At 50.7% G+C, this 23,382-nt stretch overlaps 1 protein-coding gene across 7 annotated transcripts in view; it reads left to right on the forward strand.

The window, feature by feature from the left end:
- Efcab6 (EF-hand calcium binding domain 6) overlaps window positions 1-23,382 on the forward strand; it is a 185,239-nt gene that overhangs the window by 127,079 nt on the left and 34,778 nt on the right. For 6 of the 7 annotated variants that reach the window (XM_040754059.1, XM_040754061.1, XM_040754064.1 and 3 more), the window contains 5 exons: window positions 1,976-2,208; window positions 7,285-7,381; window positions 10,970-11,088; window positions 18,239-18,418; window positions 22,457-22,612. In XM_040754059.1, the coding sequence (XP_040609993.1) occupies window positions 1,976-2,208; window positions 7,285-7,381; window positions 10,970-11,088; window positions 18,239-18,418; window positions 22,457-22,612 (785 nt within the window). Of the gene's footprint in view, window positions 1-1,975; window positions 2,209-6,222; window positions 6,291-7,284; window positions 7,382-10,969; window positions 11,089-18,238; window positions 18,419-22,456; window positions 22,613-23,382 lie in introns of those variants that run through there. The other variant, XM_040754065.1, reaches the window with a different exon arrangement.

The raw sequence follows: 23,382 nt of genomic DNA on the forward strand, positions 1-23,382 counted from the left end.
GACACTCGGGGTTGTCATGCTGGGGACGGGACTGCTGAGGTGAAGAGTGGCTAAAGTTTGTGAGCTTGTGAGGATTATGCTACCGGGTTCTCGAATGTGCCTATAGTACAGCAGTGAAGGCTGGTGGGACACTGGTCTCACCCTTGGCGGCTGTGCTGCATGTCACGTTGAAGTGCTATTGCTTGCTTCCTGTCTTTCTTCCCCAGCACGACGGGAGGGCCATATGTCAGGGTTTGTGCTTCTGCTGCACCCAGAGGCGAGTTAGCACCTGACAGGTACCCAGAGCATTCTCTCAGCCCTATTTATCCATCAAGCTTCAGCACATATGAGTGTGGGGCATTGCTCTGGAAGCTGGGGCTCAAGCCAGACAGATGGAAGCACTAGTCAGCCTACATGCAGAGGAGTGAGACAGAAATAAGCTCTACAGGCACTGTGACTGAAGAGGAGGGGCTCACAGACATGGTCTAAGGCAGCCTGGGGTGTCAGAGAGCCACAGAGGGAAGGTGGGAAGATATAGGGCTCATCAGTTGGCTCTCTATAAGGGAGACAGAGCACAGAGGGTGGGCAGCATGAATGGCTAGGTACAGGGCTAATCTGATGTAGATGAGACGGTAGCCAGGATCTGTTAGATTCCTGAGGGATTGGGCCTTTAGGTGGGATTGAGGCAGTTAGGTTTGAAGGGCAGGTTCCACATAAGGGAACAAGTCGGATGTGTGACACATTCCTTCTTGAAACATGAAAGGGAGGACTTGGGACTCTGAGAATGTGGTCTGAGCAGTTAGTAAGAACAAGCTACCATACACTGAGACGAGAAGCCTGTGAGAGTTGGGCAAGAGGTTTGCCTTTGGCCTTGTTCAGATACATCCGAGTATCTCGAGTATGAGAGCCTCAGAGTCAGACTTAGAGGGAATCAGTGAACTGAGGGATCTACAGCCCCACTAAGTACCCTCCACCAGAGCCCCCTCTCCTCTGGACAGCAGTCTCTGAGGCAGCGCCAGAGTCCCATCTAAACAATCCCCACGGTGTTCAGCACAGTGACTGCACATAGTAATGTTTGGTGACTGAATCAGTGAGCAAACTCAGCTAGAACTTGCCACAAAATCCCAGGGTATCTAATTAGACACTAACATGGAACAAGCCAACTCAGTGTTCTGAACAACTCCTACTGGGGAGCTGTAGAATGAGGAGATGCCTTCAAGACACCAGACAGGTTCCCAGGGAAGAGCTGTGTGAGGGACCCACAGACACAAGAGTACTAAAACCATGTTAGCAGTGTTGCAAACCAGGGGTACAGTGCACATTGTGGCCATAATGCAGGTGTTGTTCTAGAAAAAGGCTCATGATTGCTGTCTGACTTTAGGCAACAAACAGTGACAAACAGCATTTTAGAATACTCACAAAACACGCCAAATGTGTGGCACATTCTTTCGCAATTGCATAGATGAAGGAATAAAGGGTAGCATGGTCAGATGCCTTGCCCATAGTCACACTGGTAGCAAGAGGGTGTGACAAGTAGTCTGCTAAAGGATATACCAGCAGTTAAGTCGCAAGTTCCCCATGAGCCTTGAACCTGCTTCTTCATATGCAAAGTGGGAATTATGGAGCCTCTGGGCAGCACCATGGACAGAGCAATTGGCTTGTGCCCAGCCTTCCAGACAGAGTCCTGGCACATGAGGCTCCTGGGTGTGAAACCTGGCCTAGGATTTGCTTATCTGGAAAGGGAAGTGGCCAGACATTACAAACACTCCAGGAAGCAGGGAGAGTTTTAATTCTCTAGGAAGCTCCACCTCAATCCACATACAGGTACTGGACGTGCAGGTGTCCCAAGCTGCCCACACTCCAACCAGGGCCAGGAAGCCAGGAGCAGAGGGGTCTCCAGGAGCCATCGTGGAATCGGTGTCCCTGCAGGGGGGTGGCTGTGAGTGGCAAGTAGGCATGGAAGGGAAGTGTGTTGACATGTGCATTTTGTTTCTAGGACCCCTACTCTGCCTTCTTTAAAGTAGACACTGACATGGATGGCATAATCAACATGCATGATCTTCACAGATTGCTACAGCAGCTACAGCTCTACATGAAGGACAGCGAGTTTGAGCGCTTCCTCAGCCTCCTGGGCTTGAGACTTAGCATCACTCTAAATTTCCGAGAGTTTCAGAACCTGTGTGAGAAGAAACCCTGGAAATCAGATGAGGCACCTCAAAGACTCCTTAGGTGAGAAGGTGGCGTATGGTCAGAGCCATCGGCGTGTGCCAGCCTCTCCACCTGGAAGGCCAGTGGTTCTGCTGCAGCCACGGTGGTACACAAAAATGATCCTGGAGTCATCTTCTTTCCCAAAGTTTTAAGAAAACACACATACCCATACACACACACATGCACACACATACTCACACACGCACACACACACACACGTCACATTGTGGAGGGACAATCAGATAAGACATGCAAGGTTCCACCATGGGGTGTGGCTTTATAGCTCACTGCTTATCATTTCAGGCTTTTTCTCATACATGTAAATGCATACGTGTACTTACTGTCCATTTTCTCTGCCTGGAGTCAGATGTGTGCTTTGTGCTCAGGCTTTCAGGGCTGAAACATTGGCAACCCTTGGACACACTCTATTGCCCGAGGCCACTGAAGGAACAAGGTTCACAGAAACAAGGCATCAAACAAGATGCCCTTGTCTCCTCCTTAGCTCTAGATATCTACCCAGGTTACATGTGAAAGTTTAGGGAGACACAAAGTCATCCATGGCAGTTTCTCAAGAGATGCAGGGACCTCCTTCTAGCCTGTCCCAGACAGTCGTGCCCTACACCTCTGCCTGACCAACAAGGCCTCACCCTAGCCAGGAGAGTCTCAGTGTCCACTCAGGCTCCCCTGTTTGTCTTTCTGGCCTTCCTAAGATCAGAGTAAGTGAGGCTGCAACCTAAGAGACACCTGTCACAGAAGCACCTAGTGACATCCTAGGAAATCTGACATGTGAGCAGAGTAGCTGGTCTGTGCTGGACAATTACTGAATCATTCTTTTTAAATGTGTGTTTGTGTCTACGCACATAATGGGTGTGCATGTGACAGGTGCGTGGATGCCTACTGGGATGACTTGGTCCAGGGAACTGTCTCCCACTCACCTGCTGAACACAGTGACCCTGGCCATCTCACCACTCACTGTCATACAAGCGTGTGTACTGTCACGGGCCCTTGTCACGAAGACAGACTATATGGATTCTTACCCTGGAACACTTTGCAGTCAAGTCTTTCCTGCTGGGGGATCAACACAGTGAGCCTACCAGGTCTCCATCTGTCCTCAAAGATGCCACTCACTGTGTGTTCACTTCAGCTCCTGAGCTGTGTCCCCCATGGGGCTGTCTGATCTACCTCTAACTGTCGGATGGCATTGAAGTCCCTTCCTATCTCACTTCTAGTCCATAGTCATCTGAGAGTTGTGCATAAGCTCTAGCCCAATCCTGCAGAGGGGTGATAGAGAGTTCTTAAAGGCACAGTGGAACCCTGGGCTCTGCAGTGGGCAACTAGGACAAGTTCATGGGGTGCCCGTCAGCATCCCCTCCTGCTGGGGAGATTCAGCCAGCTTTCTCCTTACTATGGCCTTTTCTTCTTCAAATATTTACTTCTATGTATGTGTGTGTGCATGCTACATGTGTGTGGGTGCATGGAGGACAGCAGGGTGTTGGGTCCCCTGAAGCTGGAACTGCAGGCAGTTGTAAGCTGCCTGATGTGGATGCTGCAACTCTCCTCTCCTCTCCTGCCTCCCGCCCTCCTTCCTCCCCGATCTGTTTCTTTTCTTAGAACGTTCCTGTACCCAGCCTTCTTGAGGGCGCTCCCTGTTCTCCTGGGCAAGTCTTTGGGCTGCCCGGCCACTGCAGGATCTCATGGTTTCAGTGAGACGCTCACTGGTGCATCTTTTACCTTGATAATTTTTGAGGTTTTCTTGGTTAATAATAGAATGTTGAGTCATATCCTGGGCAATTGCACTATTTCCTTATGATACTCGGGGCCTGTTAGACTCCTCCGTGGTGTGTTGGCTGGTCAGCCTTTCTCAGTAGGAAGTTGGCTCACTTAGCCTCTTTAGCCGGAGAGTCCTGGCCTTCCTCTTGTGGCTACCGGATTCATCCAGCTATACAAGCCATTACAGCACTCCTCCAGGGACACGGTGGTACATACCCAGGCCCAGGCCAAGTGGCAGTGTCAGCCCCCAGAGCCACTGCTAGGCCACCAGTTGACATCAGAGATAGATCTGGACTTCTGACATAGATGTGGGGCCTTCTCCCAGCTCACTTCCCTCTCTGACTCTACCCGCTCTCTCCTGCCCAGGGACTAATTCCTGACTAGAAAATCTTAGGGTTGAACCTGGTGATGGTCGTGAAGTTGTGCCTCTCCTAGGTTTGCCTTTAGTGTAACATGAGAGGAGAGAGAGAGAGAGAGAGGAGAGGAGAGGAGAGGAGAGGAGGGAGAGAGAGAGGAAAGGAGAGAGAAGAAAATGAGAGACAGAGGGGGAGGAGGATGACAAGGATTGTATCTAGGCCTCTCAAGTCCCAGGGGTTCCCTGAGACTTCACAGTGCTTGTGAGCTGTTCCCTGGCCCCCTGCTTAAGCCTTCCATCCCTTTCTGGAGATGATTGTCTCTGAGGAAATTTGATTACTTTTGTCTGGCATGTGTATTAAGTCATAGTGTCTGCTCCTTGAAGATGTAGACTTTGTAGTCAATCACTTGCAGGTGCTGGGCCTGTAAGTGTTTGACCGGAGGAAGGCTAGTGTGACAATTGTCAGAACCTAAGGGGCCAAGGAATGAGAAGGGGGTGGGTCATTGCTGGAAGAGGCCAGACAGAAACAGGATCAATGCACAGGGAGAGGAGGCGTAGCTACAGAAGCCTGTGCTTGGGTAGCTATGTGATGATGGCGGCCCAGAGTCTAAAGTAGCAGGGTGGTGTGTGATAGGGCCAAGGGAGTCTTCATGCCAAGCTCCTGGAACACCCCAAAGTCCAGGAAAGTCCTCTGGGAACAGGTATGATTAAGAGTCTAAAGGTGACAGCAGGGACTGTCCCTGTGATCAGTCAGTACCTATAATGGTCAGCATGTTTGTGTCTTCCCATGCTACCACAGTCTATTAGCGGTCCTGAGTTTACAAGTACTCATCATTCACTCGAATCCTGTGTCCATTGATGACACAAGGTCTTGTCTTCTTTTCAATTTTTGTGTGGGTTTTTGGTTTTATTCTCTTGAGACAAGGGTCTGTTTGTGTAGCTCAAGCTGGCCTGAGAACTCACGTAGTTTTCCTCTCTCCACTCCTGAGAGCCGAAGCTTCCCCCACCGTGTCCTGCTTATATATTCCAGTCCCCATAACTCTCAGACCCCATTCGTCTGTATGTACAGGCCACAGAGTGTCTTCAAAGGGCTGGAGTTCAAAGGGCTATACTGGAGGACAGGATCCCATGCGGATGCAGGGCAAGTGTCTGTGGGGGACAGATCAGACTTCCACAGCCTCCGACACAGGGCTGTCCAGGGCACAAAGTTGTCAAGGGCAGGTTCAGCATGGCAGGTTGTTCTGAGTGACAGCTTAAAGTAAGCCATATGTGTCACCGCATGAGAACCTGTACCTGAGCTGGAGCCCGGGAACAGAGATGGGGTCCTTCCCCATGACAGTTTTCCTGGGTGACCAGGTGGCAGGCCCCTACGCCTGCCCAGTCTCATCTTAAGGTACTGCTTCTATAAGAGGCCCAGTGAGAGGCTACATCTGGCAGGACAGATAAGCTCAGGTACCTGGCATTTCTGATAGGACCCCACCTGTGCACAGGTGCTGTTATTCCTTGGCACAGATCAGTTATTTACCAGTTTGTGGCTCCTGCTGTGCTGGCAGATGGCAGTTGTTTACTTGTGTAAACAAGGTGCAGCCTTGTTCCATCTCAGTGCTTAAAGTAACGCAGGTCAGAGCGCTGCTCTCAGGAGTGGAGACACAGTGCAGGACCACCAAACTCTGCTGCTCCTCACAGTGTAGGGTCAGCCCAGGAGACCTCGGCTCCTCAGCACCTCACCGGGATCCCATCCTTCCAAGTCAGTGGAGAAAAAAATCACAGGATCCTGACAGTCTTCCCAGGTCCCCCACAGGGGCCACAGCCACAGGGGGCCACAGCCACAGGGGGCCACAGCCACAGGGGGCCACAGCCACAGGGGCCACAGCCACAGGGACCTGGTGACTGAGCAGCGGATCCTTTCCCACCTTTGAAGTTCCGTGATTCTGAGGAGTCCAGTAGGCAGTTGGAGAGAAATGGCGAAGAAACATGGGTGAGGCCAGACACTCACAGCATTGCTCTGTGGGTAGACAGGGTGTAGCCAGGGTTACCAAAAGTATTAAATGGGAAAGGCAAGAAGGGGTCAAACCAGGAGGCAGGTGGAGAGGGCCCAGGGCAGGGCATGGATCCTGGAGGCAGCCACTGACCAGACCAGTGGTCTCAGTCATCCATAGTGTCCTGATCTGGTAGGCAGGACAGCCCAGGCATCCTTCCTCCCTCTCCAGCCACAGCCACACTGCGCCTCAGGCAGACCTGTCCAGGGCCAGCAGCACAAGATCTGCTTAAGGTCTCTTAAGTGTCCCTCATCTGTAAGTAAACACAATGGAATTGTGATAATCTTTGAATCCTGTAAGCTTAACCCTTGAAAATTAGTGGTGGTGGCCATGGGGGTGGCTCAGCTGTTAGGAGCATGCCCTGCCCGGCTCTTACAGAGGCCCCAAGTTTAATTCCCACCACTGTCAGGCAGCGCACAACTGCCTGTGGCCCCGCTCTTATGAAGGCATCTACACCTGGGCACTTACCGTGCCCTTCCCATACATGCACCTCTTATTTAGGAATAATAAAAATGTCTCAGGGGCCAGGTGAAGGGGCCTCCGTGCTTGCTAATTGCGCCTCTGCTGACTTGAGTCTGTTCTTCCGCCTGGATTTGCAAAGTCAGAACGAAACATTGCTAGCTGCTTCCTTTCTAAGACACTTAATGTAGTATTATACATATACTCTGCTTTCCCAAACCCCCAGGGAGGAAACAGGCCCTGTGAGCTTCATGTGCTGGGGAAAAAATGATTTTTCTGAAATCTGAAAATAAAAGTTCCCAAAGACCTCCTGCCACGCAGCTGGGAGAAATAATGTGTTGTAAGAACTGTTAGTCTAGATGTGAGATCACAGACTTTCATGGTATCTTTGACGCACCGAGGGTGAGGATGGGGTCCCTTGGGAGGATCCTAAACCCATCCCTTCTAAACACAGTTGTTTGTTCTTCTTTTAAGATATAAACAGAAAGTTGCAGATTCTGAGCTAGCCTGTGAGCAGGCCCATCAGTACCTCGTCATCAAAGCCAAGACCAGATGGGCAGACCTGTCCAAGGTAAGGAAGGGGGAAGGGAGCCAGAGCCGTGTAGAGAAGGCGAGACAGTGCCAGATACCCATGATGTTGTCTCCTTTCCCCAACACTCTGAATGATCTTGGCTTTGTCTCTAACCAAAACACCATTGGTGACTGCAATTATTATGAAGAAGTTATTTGGATATTTCTATTGTTGTTGAGTAGTAGAGATGTGTAGCTGTAAAGACCAGAACATTCTATATCTACTTTTAACAACTAAGGAAATTGAACTCAATGGCGTTATTCTATTCTTGAAACATTAACGTTATCCGAGATGCCTAAAGGAACAGTAAAGGGTTGGTGAGAGGGCTCAGCGGGGAGAGGAGCTTGCTGCCAAGCCAGAAGACCTGAGTTCAATACCCAGAACCCACACGGCGGGAGGAAGACCTGACTCTTCCTAGTTGTCCTCTGACCCCCCATACACTGTGGAATGGGCACATGCACACAGAGACACAGAGGGAAGAAGTTGCTCATGGTGGCATGTGCCTGTCATTCTGGCACTCTTGAGGCCCAAGTCGTGAGACCACTGCGAGTTCACGGGCAGACTGAGGCTACATATTAAGGCTGTGTCTCAGAAAACCAAAAGAAAACTCACACTTGTCATCCCAGTTCTAGGAAGGCAGAGCTAAGGGGATCAGGAGTTCAAGGTCAGCCTCAGCCTCAGAGTGAGTTTGAGACCAACCTGAGATGCATAAGCTGTTGCTGAGAGGAGGGTGTGGGGGGGGGAGGTTAAATTTTTTGTGATTAAAATGCTTTAATTTGTTTTTATTAATCTAAGATCGCATATCTTTCAAGAATTAATCATTTTAATTTTGTGAAGAGTACCAATCTAAAAACATCATCTAGATGGCTAATAAAAATCGATATGTTGACAGAGACAACAGACAACCCCAGAGACACAGTCCCAAGAAAACTCTTATTTCAGGGTCACTGGTGGGAGGAAAATGTGGAACTCAGGAGTCCATGGAGAAGTTCAGGCTGTTAGCTCAGGCTTGGGGAGGATTTACAGTTTAAGGGGAAAATCTGAGAGAGTATCACCAGTGATTTCACACAACAGCCAGCAGGCATCTGAAGAGCTGTTTTATCCCATCTTGACAAGATGGCAGGAAGTGTGCTTCCAAGGCATGTGACCCCGTGAGCAAGCTCATAAGTTGTGGTGTCATGGATATCCAACCTGACAGTGACAGTGACAGTGACAACTAAGCCACAGGACAGAATGGGTAGGCCGGGTTCTTCCTGACTCTAGGGCACAGTGACCTGGCTCTAGAAAAGGAGGGTCATGACTGCATGCTGGAGTGTCCTCTCTCTGGAGTGTCCTCTCTCTGTTTCTGAGGTCATGACTGCATGCTGGAGTGTTCTCTCTCTGTAGCGTCCTCTCTCTGTTTCTGAGGGTGGCCCTTCCATGTCTTGTTATGTCATTTGCCCTCCCATTGGCTCTTTTTTGGATCCTGCCTAATGCAGAGTTCTGCTGGATTCTCTCAAAACCAGACTTAACTTCTCGTTCCCACTATGTCCTCACTACAGTGAGCTGTGGCCCAAGGAGGCAGGCTGCACACCTTTCTCTCCCTCCTCCTCCTCTGTTGTTCTCTGTCCAAAGCGACAGGTCAGCCTCCTTTCCTCTCCCTCCTCCCTGCTCTCTGACCAAGAGTTGTTCATTTCCTGCTGTGGCTGTTCTGCTCTTGGTGGGCAAGCCTTGGGTCCTCATGGCCAGGTACAGTTGCCAGCTCTGGGGTTTTCCTAGCTGTCTTTTGTCTGGTTAAGGATGCTCCCTCCTGACCCTGGTTTACCGAGAGGTATTGTCATCAGCGAGGGTTAGGTTTTGTCATGTGCTTCTGCAGAGATTGAGATAATCAAGTGACTGTTTCCCCCTCTGTCCATGAGAAGGATCACAGTGGAGGATTTCCAAGCATTGACCCGGCCTTGTACAATGAATCCCACGTAGCCAAGGCATCCAGTTCCTACCCATGGTTGCTTCAGTTTGCTGGTACATGCTTGCCCTCAGAAGTGATGGGTCTGAAGTTGACTTGCCCCACGTTGTTTAAATGCTGGGCTCACAGCGTGAGGGAGGAGGGGTTCTTCTGTCTTCCTGGCACCCTGGGCTTTTTGTGTGCACATGCCTGCTCTGACCAGTTGCACCTGTGTGTCTCCAGCAATCGGCAGCGGCTTGCCCTTGGGCTTCACTCCTCTTACACATCTGACAGCCGGCCGTGGTTGTTTACTCAGGTGTTCCAATGCTATTGGGACCGTGCAATGCCTTCCAAGACTCCTGCATACCAGGCCTAAGTTATAACCCAGTGCTGTTATATTCAAGTGGTGACTCCTCTGGGGTGGGGTATGTAGAATGCAAATATGTAATTTAAAGAGAATTAAGGGAATCACCATGCAGCCTTCATCTGGATGGAGGAAAAGAATTATCTTAGGCTGGCAGTCAGCACTTCTGCAGAGACCAGACAGAGCCCACGCTGGGTGTTGTGTCACCCCACTCTGACCTGCAGCACTGAGCCCTCACACGGGAGCTCTCTGTCCCAGCAGGTGTAGGACTAGCTCCTTTGGTCTCAATTCGCATTTTGTTACTGGTTAATGAGACTGCACATCTTTTCCTTAATCCAACTTCCTTTGAAATGCTTCCTGAGGTCTTTTACTCTTTCTGCCCTGCCCTGATCTCAGTGAAGACCTTCTCCCATTCTCCTGGGGGAATCAACAGTTCAGGTCTTGAAATGTGGACCAGCTGTGTACCTTGTGGAAGGCATGCCCACCTTCATCTCTCCCGCATGGTGACCAGGTGTCCCTGTGTTCATCGTCAAGTCCACCTTTACCTGACTGCCCTGCAGCTCCTGCTCCTTCCTCCACCCCTCCCACAGAGCCTCTGAACACCTCATCTGACCAGTGGTCAGTTTGTCTGTCCTGGCCCCATTCTGCACCAGGCCCTAGTGTATGGGAGGCAGATGCCACACTGAACTGCCTTGCCCTCCAGTCCTCACAGATACATCCTGGCTAGCTAGCAGGCAACTCCATGTTCTCGAAGAGTTTTTTAAAACCATTTTTCCAAGTTCCATTAAACAATATTAAAGGTTGGGGAGGTAGCTCAGTTGGTACGTGTGTAACAGATGTGGCACACGCCTTCAATCCCAACACTCAGGAGGCAGAGGCAGGTGAGTGTCTGGGAGTTTGAGATCAATCTGCTCTAGGCCAGCCAGGTCTACACAGTGAGATCCTATCTCAAAAAAAAATCATAAATACCTGGGTTTGATCCCTAGGACCCACATTTTAAAAAGCCATGGTGGCCTGTGTTTGTAAGGTCACTGCTGGGGGCGGTGAAGACAGGAAGAGTCCCTGGGGTTTGCAGTCCTCTCTGGGGCTGAATCAGTGAACCCCACATTTCAGTCTCGAAAAACATAAGGCAGGCAGTGCCTGAGGCATGGCGCTTGAGCTTATCCTGTGGCCTCTCACACACCTCCATATCCCTACCACACCTCAGAAACAGAAACACTAAAGACACACAGAGAAGTACCTTAGAGTGTTCCAGAAGTCCTCTATTCTGCGTGTTACTGAATACAGTCTTCCATCGTAGAATTTCATAGAGACGGATAATGAAGGCAACGGCATTCTCCGGCGGAGGGACATCAAGAATGCACTGTATGGCTTTGACATCCCCCTCACTCCAAGGGAATTTGAGAAGCTTTGGCAAAAGTAAGTGTGTCTGCAGTGGGGCCTGTTCTGTGTGTCTGGCCAGTTCAATGCAGTCTTTTTACCAGGGTCTCAGGGAAGCCAGCTGGGAATGAGTTTCTTTGGTTGCATCCGATCCTGTGTCCTGTGTCCTCCTTCCTGGTAGAAAGTGGCTGTGGCTGTGGCTATGGGTAGATTCACCGGTCCTCAGGTCTCTGAAGAACTGGGTAGTCCCCAGCAGCAGTACTGAGTGGAAAGGCTTGAAGAGTCATAGTTCAAGCTCCTGGTTTCTCTGCAGCGGAGAAAGAAATCACAGTCCCACCATCTCTCAGGAAACTCCTTCAGCATAGATGACAAAGGTGAAGGCAGTCTTCCCATGCCTAGGGGGTGGCAGTCTATGCTCACAAGCTGTTTATTGAGGAAGTAAGCGAACCTTGACAACTTGGAGCATTTTCTGGGGAGCGAAGTGGGGACTCTTAAACTGGAATAGGATCTGATGCAAGGACCATTTTTCAAGTTATTTTAGACTTAGATGATTTGAACCAGACACCTGTATTGATGTCTTAGTTTCCAGGATGCTAACATTGCAGTGAGCTGTGAGCTAACAGTGCAGTGAGCTGTGAGCTAACATTGCAATGAGCTGTGAGCTAACAGTGCAGTGAGCTGTGAGCTAACATTGCAGTGAGCTGTGAGCTAACATTGCAGTGAGCTGTGAGCTAACATTGCAGTGAGCTGTGAGCTAACAGTGCAGTGAGCTGTGAGCTCTGGTTCAGTCTGATTGACCTCTTTCTTCAGCACATGCTAGTCAGCCCTCAGGTCCCCAAGATGTGTGTACCAGCATCACATGTCCACTTGGCTTCATGCTCACTGAAAGATGTATTCCATTTTCAGCTCTTCACCTGCCCATGACTTAAATGCAGGCTGAGTCTAGAATTGGGTGGTCTGTTTTCTGCCTAACTGGCAAATGCAGCTTGGAGCTACTACCTGGGTGTGTTCAAAGGTAGAGAGCTCATGGTGGTATCTGCCACATGGGATATATCCTCAAGAAGGGGCCATTCAAGTGCAGGAGTATCCAGGACTGTGTGCCTTAAGTATCCAGTGGGAACAAAAATTCGGGCTGCATTCAAGGAACAGAGACAAAGATGTCAGAAGGTCTGGAAGTCTAAAGGGGATCATGATTTTCATTGGGGACCAGGAGCCAGACGAAAAGCTGAGGAAGGAGGGCTACACGGTGATCCTGAAATTTCACCCCAGTGTCAGGGTCCAGAGGAAATCAGGGCATCTCTTACAGATCATAAAACTGTCTCCACCCCAACAAGAGCCCTATCTGGGTACTGCCATAGAAGCTGCTAGAGTACCAGTTGGCACTAGCAGGAGCCGCCACCACCTTACCAGCAGGACTCTGACCTTATCTGTCATCTGTTGGTCTGGATCTTCTTGGAACAGCAGGGTGGAGCACAGAGGTCCTGCATACGGATGAACAAGGAGAGCTATAGGGTGGGTGTCACTTTTCAGACAACTGCTGCTGGAAGCAAAGACAGATAGTAGCTGAGCTCCACAAATACCTGGTCACAGTCGAACTTGTCCTGAGGACCAAGAGACCAGTAGGGAAATAATCTGGACAGAGCCACATCTTAGAACCCTCCCTGAACTGCAGGAGACCAGCCTGGAGCTCGGAGGCCAATGGAGGCTCTTGGTTCTAAGCAGGAGGAGGCTGCAGGCTCTCCAGGAGGAAATAGGAAGGGAAGGAGAGAAGGGCCGAGGATGCAGGAGGCAGTACAGTAGCAGCCTCTAGCAGCCTGCAAGTGGGATAGTAAGAGAAGGCAACAGCTCCCAGGATGAGATGCCCAGAGCAGCCCGCACTCTTAGCCACGGGCCCTGGGCTCCACCAGGGACGGTGCAGGGCACTGTGCAGTGCGTGTGGAGATTGCAAGGCATCTGCAGACAGAACAGCTAGCCAAATGGGATTTCAGCTTAGAAAGATCTGGTCGTTCAGGTGAGATCAAGCAGAGCAGACAGCAGGCATGTGGACTGCATGCCACCTCTTTATCCCATACCCCTGCCCCTCCTGAAGCTTCTCCCAGAGCTGCAGATGAAAACAAGCCAGCTCTCCACTTTCGCAGCAGGAGGTACTGAGAACCTGTGAACGGTAAGGATGCCCCCTCAGGAATTCCCAGGGCATCAATGGCCTCCTCCAGCTACCCTAACACTAGCCTGTACCCAGAAACACAGTGAGACAGGCGAACCCTGGGTTTGACTGACAATGTAAGGGAGGCAGTGTACCCCACTGCTCCTGATAAACAGGGCCTAGGATCTCTGGGGCAGCTTGGGCCTGCATGATGCTCAGGGAGTCTGGGGGTGTCCAAATGATGTCTGCCAGAAGCAAAGAAGAAAGTGGCGTGGGTCTTCTGAAAAACCAGACTATTAGAGAACACAACAGATCCAGGCCGGAAAGGCTTTCAGCATCCATTATTCACTCAACACTTACTTGAGCCTATGAAGGGCACTTCCCAGTGCTGTGGATTAGCCTGGAAGGACGTGGTTTATGCTGCGGAGATAAATTAATAAACTGACCCTATATTTCAGTGCTCTGGCTCCTCCATGTTCCCCTCTTTACTCAAACTCCACAGCGTACCTGGTTCTTGAGGACATCTTCTTCCCAGGAAGTGAGGAAGACTCAGCCAGCTTTCAGGGGCAGCTTCAGCATCTCTGTGGGTGCTCGCCCAGCAGATGGGCACTGTAGAGCTGGACACATGAGCTCTTCTCCTTGCCAGGGCTGGCACATGGGGATCAGGGTGCTTATCGGGGTTGACAAACAAAGGACTGCTGCCCACTGAAACCAGCTCTGGAGCTGTGAGTCTGAGTTCCCAGGAGCAGCCTGCACGGATAGACTTCGGGGAAGCTAGTGAGGTGTGCTCACCTTCACTCGCATGGTCACTCCAGAGACTCTGTCTGTTTCCTGAAGTTCCCAGCCGAAAGGCAGCTCTGCCCTTAGTGTCGATGAAGCAGCTCTAGGACACGCAGGATGCCTCAGCTGAGTCTAAACTGGCAGCCATTGAACCCACGAAGCTGAGCATGCTCTGTTCATGAGCAGAGCATCTGGAAGGAGCTGAGGATGTACCACTTACATGGAAACAGCCTAAGACCTCAGGGCCCACAGGGTGGGGTGGGGTAGGGCAGGGCCTCCCCTAGAGTGACACTGGCATTCTGAGGCATCCATCAGGTGGGACTCAACTGACTTAAATCCAAAAGCAACTTCTTAGGAACTGAAGAAAGCTTGATGGACGTGCTGTTATGGTAGAGGAGAGGGAGCAGTAGGAAAGCTGCCAAGTCAGAAGTTCTGTGGAAACCAGCAGGTGTGGAGACCAGCAGCAGGTGTGGAGACCAGCAGCAGGTGTAGAGACCAGCAGCGGGTGTAGAGACCAGCAGCGGGTGTGGAGACCAGCAGCGGGTGTGGAGACCAGCAGCGGGTGTGGAGACCAGCGGGTGTGGAGACCAGTAGCGGGTGTGGAGACCAGCAGCGGGTGTGGAGACCAGCAGCGGGTGTGGAGACCAGCAGGTGTGGAGACCAGCGGGTGTAGAGACCAGCAGCGGGTGTGGAGACCAGCAGCGGGTGTGGAGACCAGCAGCGGGTGTGGAGACCAGCAGGTGTGTAGACCAGCCAGAAGGCCCACCTGGAAGCTGAGAAACACCCAATGCTGGTTTATGCTCGGTCCTGATGGGGTCCTGTGTTGGGACTCATATAAAAGAATGCTTTACAGTATGATGCTGTGTGCCATCATTCAAACCCAACCAAGAACTCTGAAACAGAAGCCAGGCTGTAGGCCGTCACTCCTGTTCTCCATTAACAGATGAGTTTGCTCCTGTCATCACTGACAGCAGAGTGAAGCCCGGATACCCTGCATAGATGTCAACTGGGTGATGTCTCAACAGAGTGAGCCTCAAGATGGAGAGTGAGCATGGCCTGCAACTTAGAAAAGAGGACTGGCTGGGCAGAAACCTGTCACCCGCAAGGTTCAGCATGGGAAACTTGCCACAGGCTGGAAGAGTGAAGAACTCCAGCAGGCACAGAAGGGCGCTGTGCCCCATGGCTCTGTGCAAAGCCAGTGCACTATACCCAGGAGCGCAGAGGAAGTGGCCTGGCACAGGGTGTGGGCTACATCCGAGGCCACCTCACCTACTGCAGTTCTGTCAGCATTTACTAAAGGTGCCCGCTGGGCACCAGCATGGGAAGTTGGCCACTTTTCATTCTAAGAGCGACTGTTTGAGCCATCAAACCTCTCTCTAAGATGGCTCCATAGAGAATTCCTCCCATCCTAGCTGCACAAGGTTCCTGGTTCCTCTCCACATGGCCTGGTCGTCTGCAGGACATGTCCCGTAGCCCTGACCAGACCCCTTTGCCTCTGGTCAGTGGTACTCAAAATTCCTGAAATACATGTAAGAGTTCAGTGTCCACAGAGCACAAAGGACTGACTCTCAGCAAATGAGTGATTGATGTGCATGCTTTCAGGTTCCATGTGTGACTGATCACAGTGCACACCAAATGGGCAGAGTCACCTGCCTGTATCATGAATTCATGGCCACTGCTGTGTGTAAATGCTTTTATGGGGCCTCTGCTCGGGACACGTTTTCCTTGGCACATCTGTTGCACAGCCATTTTAAAAATCAACCTTTATAGGCAGTTGGTGTTTTTTTTAATGTTACACAGAGGATTGCATAATGAAGGGTGAGGTTATGTAAGCAGAATTAGCTCTATGATTATCCACATTCATAGCAATATTTTTTTTGCTACCGTGCAATCTGCTCTTCCATGTCTCCGTGATGAGAAGTGCCTGTTTGTGATCTCCATTAATAAAGTAATTAAGAAGTGCCTTTTCATTCAGCCCAAGTGTCACGGCAGAGAGCAGGCTGTGGGGGAAATCTGTGCCTTAGAAGTACATTGCCTCCATCTGGTGCACACACACACACACACACACACACACACACACACACACACACACACATGAGAGTCACATGGCAGCAGCAAGCCTGCTTTGAGCCTGAGAGTTGAGAGCAATAGATAAGATACAGCAGTGCCTTGGGAAGCTTGCACGCTCTAGGAGATGTGACCAGGACCCAGCACCTCATAGAGCCTACCCTTGGCTTGCAGTCAGCAACAGCAAATGCAGACCCTGTCTGGATGTCCCCGTAAGCATTAAGTGTCCCTCGCTAGCCCCTAAGACCCAAAGGGAGGCTGGGATCATGGGACTTTAGACCTGGCAGGATGGACAGGTTTCCTCTGGGGTGGACTTTGAGAAGGACGGTTGTTGACACTCTGTTGGCAGCCCTCTTGTGGGGATGGGGACCCTGGGAATACTGTTGGGAAGTGTCTTACTTGAGTCACATGGTATATCACTCTGATGTCAGACTAGGTGCAGCCCTGAGGCTAGGCAGGTGCTCTGCCTGTACTTTGCTTTACTTAAGTATTTTTTAGATTTATTTATTTTACATGTATGAGTGTTTTCCTGCATGTATGTGTATGTGTCCCACATGTGTGCCTGGTGCCCTAGGAGACCAGAAGGGGACATCAGATCTCCTAGAAGTAGAGTTATGGGTGGTTCTGAGCTACCATATGGATGCTGAGAATCAAACCCAAGCCCTCTGGAAGAACAGCCAGTGTTCTTAATCACTGAGCTGTTTCTCCAATCCCCATGTGCATTGTTTTAAAAGCAACACACACGGGTAAAGGCAGGTTGTGCTTTTTCTGGGTTTAGGGTATGAAGGTCACATCAATCACACATACCTGGGAAAGGCTTGTAGGCTATATTCATAAGTGGTAACATGCCCACAGTGCAGCTATCCTGAGCCCCTACCCTGAAGGGCTGCCATGGCTCCTGGGAGTTGGCAGGGTCTTTCTAGGGGTCCCAGGGTACCCTGAACTGCCTTGGCTTATGGAAATAAGTCACTCTCTGGTGACTTCCTCACCCGTGTCAGAGACAGGTCTGTTGGCTGAAGGGAAGCTGGAGGTTCCACAGAGCACCGGGCAACCGGAGCCTAAGAGGCAAGGCTACATCTCCCACGGGCATCCAGGCAGGCCTGCTAGCTTAGGGGCAGGATGATAGCCTGTTGACTTCTGGCCTCCCTGCATATTGGAGCACAGAGCTCACACAGAGCTCACACAGAGCTCACACCCCTGCCGCAGCTGCCAGCTCTCTTCTAGCCACTGGTCTGCCTGTGAGGAGTGTGAGCTCTGAGAAGAAAAAGAGCTCAGCTCATTGGCAGGGCATAGTGTGGCCATTCTGGGTGGGGGGTCTCTTAGGGTACCAAATAGAGCAATGCCTCCTAAATCCAGCGTCCCCTCAGGGGAATTGGACTTGCATGCCTTAAGTGGAAGATCCTGCCCCTTAGCTCCTAAGTTAATCTAGGAAAGCCCATACTTGTAGTGGTGAGCTGTGGACTGAGATCTTTCTGTTAAAAACAAATGTCTCAAGAAGAAGAAGAAAATGGTCAATTTGCCTTAAAATTTTTTATTGAAGTAATTCTATTCTATGTGAATAGCATCAGGAGATAAAACTTCCATTATTCCCTTTTTAATGAATTATAATTCAGAAAAATCTTGATAACAGAAAATGACTTAAAAGGCACAATGCACAGTTCTTATCTTGTTTTCCTTCTAGGCGCTCTCACTGGGTGTGTGTAATTGGCATCTCTTCAAAGTGGAAACGGGGGCTTTTAACATCCTTGAATCAAGTGGTATTCATTTATTGAGGCTTCAAGATATAGAATATGCTTCCTGCAAAATTTTCTTCTAACCCTTAGCACAGCTCCATTTACACGGAAAGTGCTGAAATAAAAATGTGTGCAGAGGGGGTTTCAGTTTTCTGGATTTGCCCCTGTGTTTCCACAAACATGGCAGCTGTGTGATTTGAGTCCATTCTCTTAGCACAAGTCACTCTGGTGACCAAGTCAATGTACTTGTGGGTCGCCCAGGGGTCCTGTTAAGTATAGGTGCAGAGAGGATCAGAGGCACGGGCTGAGACTGGATTCATGATGAGTCTCTTGGGCTTGCTTATGCCTAGCCAGGAAGAAAGCTTCCCTCCAAATTGCTGATGTGGTCCTGCCCCCTGAATGCCAGCCCACTTGCATGCCACTGATGACAGCATCGTTTGTTTTGTTTTGTTTTGTTTTTTTAAAGCTATGACATCGAGGGAAGGGGTTACATCACATACCAAGAGTTTCTGCAGAGACTAGGCATCCGATACTCCTCGAAGGTCCACCGGCCCTACAAGGAAGACTATTTCAACTTCCTGGGTCACTTCACAAAGCCTAAGCAGATCCAGGAAGAAATCCAGGAGCTGCAGCAGATGACTGAAAGGTGGGTGCGTCGGCATTGGGGGGCTACTTCTGCATTTTGTCCTCATTTACCCAGACAGTTAAGGCGGCTCTGACAGGACTCCTGTGAGGCTGTAACACCATGCACCACTGTAGAGCCTAGAAATCAGTTCTGCCAAAGAGCCACAGCACAGGAAGCTTTCCACATGTCTTTCCCCAGCCAGCCACACCTCTCATGCGTTTTTATATTTTATTGACCCCCACCTCCCTTGAACACTGGCCCTTCCTAGTTGTGCACTGCATGGTGCCTGCACCCCGCTGTGGCCCATCAGAATGTAGGCACCACGGGATGTCTATGATACCTCACAGGATCCATGTAAGCACCTTTACATGAATGCATGGATGAATGAATGGCCGTGGTTTAACCCTCCACTTCTGCGTTGAGGATTTTCCCCCAGGATAACCCAGAGTTGTTGAGCAATTAACTGGGTGACATACAGTGCTCCTGTGATGTCGGCAAAGGAAACACCTTCCCATCTTGAGTCAGCATGCTGGCCTTGGGGAGTATGACCCAGTGGCAGCCTATCGACACAATTGCTGCAAACCCTGGGATGATGGTCCACAGGCCATGAGAGCTTGAAATGTTTGCATGAACAGATCAGGACGCCTGCATCTGAGCAAGGACAGGGAGATACCAAATGAAGGTGAGCCACTGGCTGTGTAACTGGGCTATGGCTCCTCTTGATTTTACCTGTGGCCATGGCTGTCCCTGGCTCATGCTTTCAAAAAGTGGGACTCAGCTCTCATCCCCCCCCCATGCCCTGCATGGCACCCAAGGGAGTGGAGCAGGGACTGCCGAATAACTCCCAAAGGAAGCAAGGAAGCCACAGGCGCAGAGCAGAGTGGGAACGGGGTGTGTTTATGAGGCAAGCAGGTGGAATTTGCCCCTGGATTGTGTTGAAGTTACCACATCACAGAAAAAGCTGGTAGAGAACCGAGTTTGTGAAATTCAGTGTAAAATTGCACAAGGTTGGCATAAATCAAATATGCCACAAACTGATGAAAAGTGGGATTTATCTTCGGCAGACAGGGCTGGCCTCATTACCCACGAGGGTCTTCGCGCCCGTCTCTCTCCCCCCATGTGTGAGTAATGAGGCTCCTTAGCCCTTCTGAGCGCATGCGTTTTCTCACCTCTGTGCTGGTGACAGTGCAGGGATGAGCTGTGTGACTGGGTGTTCTCATCCTCAGGACCAGATAACTCATACACACTTGCTTGACCTCCTGCCTCAGTGGCACCGTCTTGCCAGAGAAGACAAACTCCTGATCAGCTACATTTTCTAAAAAATAAAATAAAATCATCTTGGCCCAGGCATGGTGGTGCCTCCTAATAATGCCAGTGCTGACGAGGTGGAGGAAAAAGGGGGTCCTGGGGGCTCACTGGTCAGCTGATCTCAACCTAAAGAGTTGAAGGCCAGGGAAAGACCCCATTTCAAAACAAAGTGGTGGCTTCTAAAACAACTCCCAACACCACCACCCCCAGCCTCCATGCACACCTGCACACAAACTGGCTTGCAGGAGTCATTAAATAATGACTGCCTGTCAGAGTAGCTGGCTTTCTGAACTCAGATCAGATGGAGCAACAGATTTTCGTCTTCACTACAAGGAGTTAATTCTGCTAGGTGTGCCCTGGTGCACACTGAAGGCAGAATGGAGGCCTCTCTGGTCCCATAGTCATGCTCCAGGCCTTTATTCCGCTCTTAAGAATGAGAGTCAGAAAAGTCACAATGAACAGGCACCCAGCACCGGCCCTTTCTAGGATGCACACGGAGAGGGGGCAGCTAAACCCGGCAGAGAGGGACATGAACAGGACTCGATGCGTGCAGGGTCATGGCTGGGGCCTTCTCAGCGTCACTGGCCAGAGCCAGAAGAGGACAAGACCCCAGAACAGCACTGCTGCTCAGTGTGGGCCAACAGTAGCTCTGGTTGGCAGCATTCTTTCATCTCTGCTCCAAGCCCTCATTTACTCTGTGCACATGTTTACTCTGAAAGGGAAATAATTGCTGCTCACAAGACAGTCCAAGAAATGCTGAATGCCTCAATTTTCTAAAAATATGTATCTCCAAAAACTAGAGTCTCCCCACTTCCATTCGCTCTCATTTTGAAGAACTAAGTGGGATAGCATTGTTGTGGTGACACGCGGGGGCTCCGTGTCACGGGCCTGAGTCCACAGGACCCTGTAAGCAACCCAAGGCAGGCGCTGCTGGTTCCCCTCGGGACACCCAGCATGCTCGCCTGGGCCAGATGCCAGTGTCATGAGCCCCTTGCAAGAGGGGAGGCTCACAAGTGAAGAGCCCGGACCTCCACGTGGCTTCTGCCAAATGCCACTGTCCCTGCTGACCAAGCGATGGCCTCACTGCAGCCTGCCTCTCCTGCGTTCGGACAGCTTTGGTCTGGGGTTTGTCTCCAGGCTTGCTCAAGGAGACATCCCACAAATACCAAGTGGAGATGGTGGACAAGAGCCAGAACAGATTCAGTGTTTAGCACAGATAACCCATTCTGTCCCCTGAGGGACAGCCAGGAACCAGGTCAGCATTCTCTCAGTGGCTTTGGAGACAGATTTTCAGAGACATGGAAGAGTGAAGATGACAGAATTTAGACAGTTTGTCACAGGCCACACTAGGTAGAGGAGGCAGGAGATTGCATGTGCAGGTGTGCATGTGTGTGCTGGCCATGTGGAGGCCATGGGTCAACCTCAGGTAACTCAGGTGCCGTTCTCCATGTTCTTTGTAACAAGGCCTGTCAGTGACCTGGAGCTTGTCACTTAGGCTAGCTGGTGAGGCCCAGAGATCTGCTGATCCCCACCTTCCCGGTGCTGGGATTGCACCCCAGTTCACCACCCCTGTCTCTCAAACATGGATGCTGGGGGTTACACTCGGGTCCTCACACTGGCACAGCACATGCCCTACCAAGGGAGCCCCCTCCACGCTACTCCAGTCCACTGAAGCCGGGGAAGTCTTCCTCAAGAGTGAATCACAGAGACCAGAGCATGGGCTGCAGAAACTATCCAGAGTCCATATTGTCTGTCCTCATCTACCTAGTGGGCCGAGGGTCACTGAGAAGGCCCTGTGTGTAAGCACACTGTGGGACGCTGGCTCCTGCCTGTGAGTCACACGCAGGTGGTGGCTGTCTTTCTAGAGCTGGAAAGGCCATCAGAAGAGAAAGCTGGGCTGAGAGACAGCTCAGTGGTTCAGAGTACTTGCTGCTCTGCCAGGGGGCCTGAGTTCTGCTCCCAGGGCCCGCATCAGGTTAAGCATGGCTGCCTGTAGCGCTAGCCCCAGGGATGTGGCAGCCTTCTGGCCTCCGAAGTGTGCTCTCAGGTACACATGCTCATGTTTGGACATACATGTGCACATAATTTATAAATTGTAACGAAATGAAGAGGTGAGGTGTCTCAGGACGCTCTCTGTTCACAATACTGACAGGGCCCTGGGCCTGTCCCCAGCCCTTGTTCACTGTCACCTTGGTGCGGGCCAGCTAGTATCCCTGCGAGACCAACTCTAGTGTTTAGTCCATTGCCACCATGGGGCTTGTGGCCCCTTCCACCCGATCTTTTTCTTTCCTGCTAGCCCACTGTGCTGTGCACACGACCTCTCCATATCTCTAGACTTGTCCCCTCTGTGATCTTAGTTCTTCTGAGGATCCTGTCTGAGGTCACTGTGTGCCCAGCACCCACAGCAACGCATGTCACATAGTAGGTGCACACAAGCATTTATTGAGGGTAGAGCCATTTCTCTTACCTGCCATATCCTTGTGTTAAATTCTCAGTCCCTTTGACAACCAGCAACTCTAATACAAACACAGGGTCGGCATTTCTCCAGGGCAGCTTTGCTAATGACAGCAATAATAAAACGACAGTAACACAGGCTGATAGCTCTTCTCGGGACACCTTTTCCTGTAAACATTGCCTGCAAAGCACCTTCCAAATTACCTCTTGGCTGAGCAATCAAATTGTCACAGTAGAGTGGGCATCAAGAGTCGCTTTTCTCCTGGCTTTAGGTGTCTGAGGTGGCTTCTCTTTCAGGGAGAAGCTCATGGACCATTATGAAGAGATCAGCAAGGCACTCAACATGCTAGAAAAATCCAAGCCCGGCTCTGCAGCCCTCTGCAAGGTGCAGAAGGTGCTTCAAGATTGTGGCTGTCCCCTGAAGGAGGAGGAGCTCATCACCCTTCTGAAAAGGTTGTTTACCCTCCCTCCCTCCCTCCCTCCCTCCCTCCCTCCCTCCCTCCCTCCCTCCCTCTCTTCCTCCCTCCCTCTCCCCATTGCCTTCCCCCAATATGTCCCCTTCTCTGCTGGGCTAGTATGCTGTTCTTTTTCCTTCTCTGTCTACTAAAGCAGCCTTTGACCTTGAAGTGACCTCCACTTGTTGCTTTGTTGTTCTGTGTTTTAGCCAGAAGCAAAGACTAGTTTGACAAGGGCTTAACTTCTCCCAGGGCCTAGTTTTGGGGAAAGCAACCCTTTTGCCCCTGCCCCTGCCCCCTGCCACCCTTCCCACCCCTACAGTTAGTAGCTCAAGACTTTTAGCTGGTGGCTTTGGAACAGAATGTGTCCTTTTCTAAATGGCAAGCTTATATCTCAGTGTGTGTGTGTGTGTGTGTGTGTGTGTGTGTGTGTGTGTGTGTGTGTGTGTGTTTTAACCTGTAAGCATTATTGACACTGTCTCTGGTCAGTCCTCATCCCTCAGTTTCCAATACCTCACACAAACACTCAGGGTTGCTAGGCCCGACTCTGAGTGGTCCACCAGCAGCATGTGATTATTCTTCCTGTTTGCTTAGTGTCCTGGTTCCTTGTTACCACTAATAAATCCCCAGCTCACCCTGTGACAAATGTCCCACTTCGGTGTGTTCTGTCTCCTAAGGCATGCTATTTTTTGTTCTGTGATTTTTGGAAGTTTTCTTGTCTTAGCTCATTAACGATTTCCTTTCCTTTGTTCATTTTGAAGCTTCTGT

Source organism: Mesocricetus auratus, unplaced genomic scaffold, assembly GCF_017639785.1.
Source record: "Mesocricetus auratus isolate SY011 unplaced genomic scaffold, BCM_Maur_2.0 Super-Scaffold_100010, whole genome shotgun sequence".
NCBI classification, from domain to species: domain Eukaryota; kingdom Metazoa; phylum Chordata; class Mammalia; order Rodentia; family Cricetidae; genus Mesocricetus; species Mesocricetus auratus.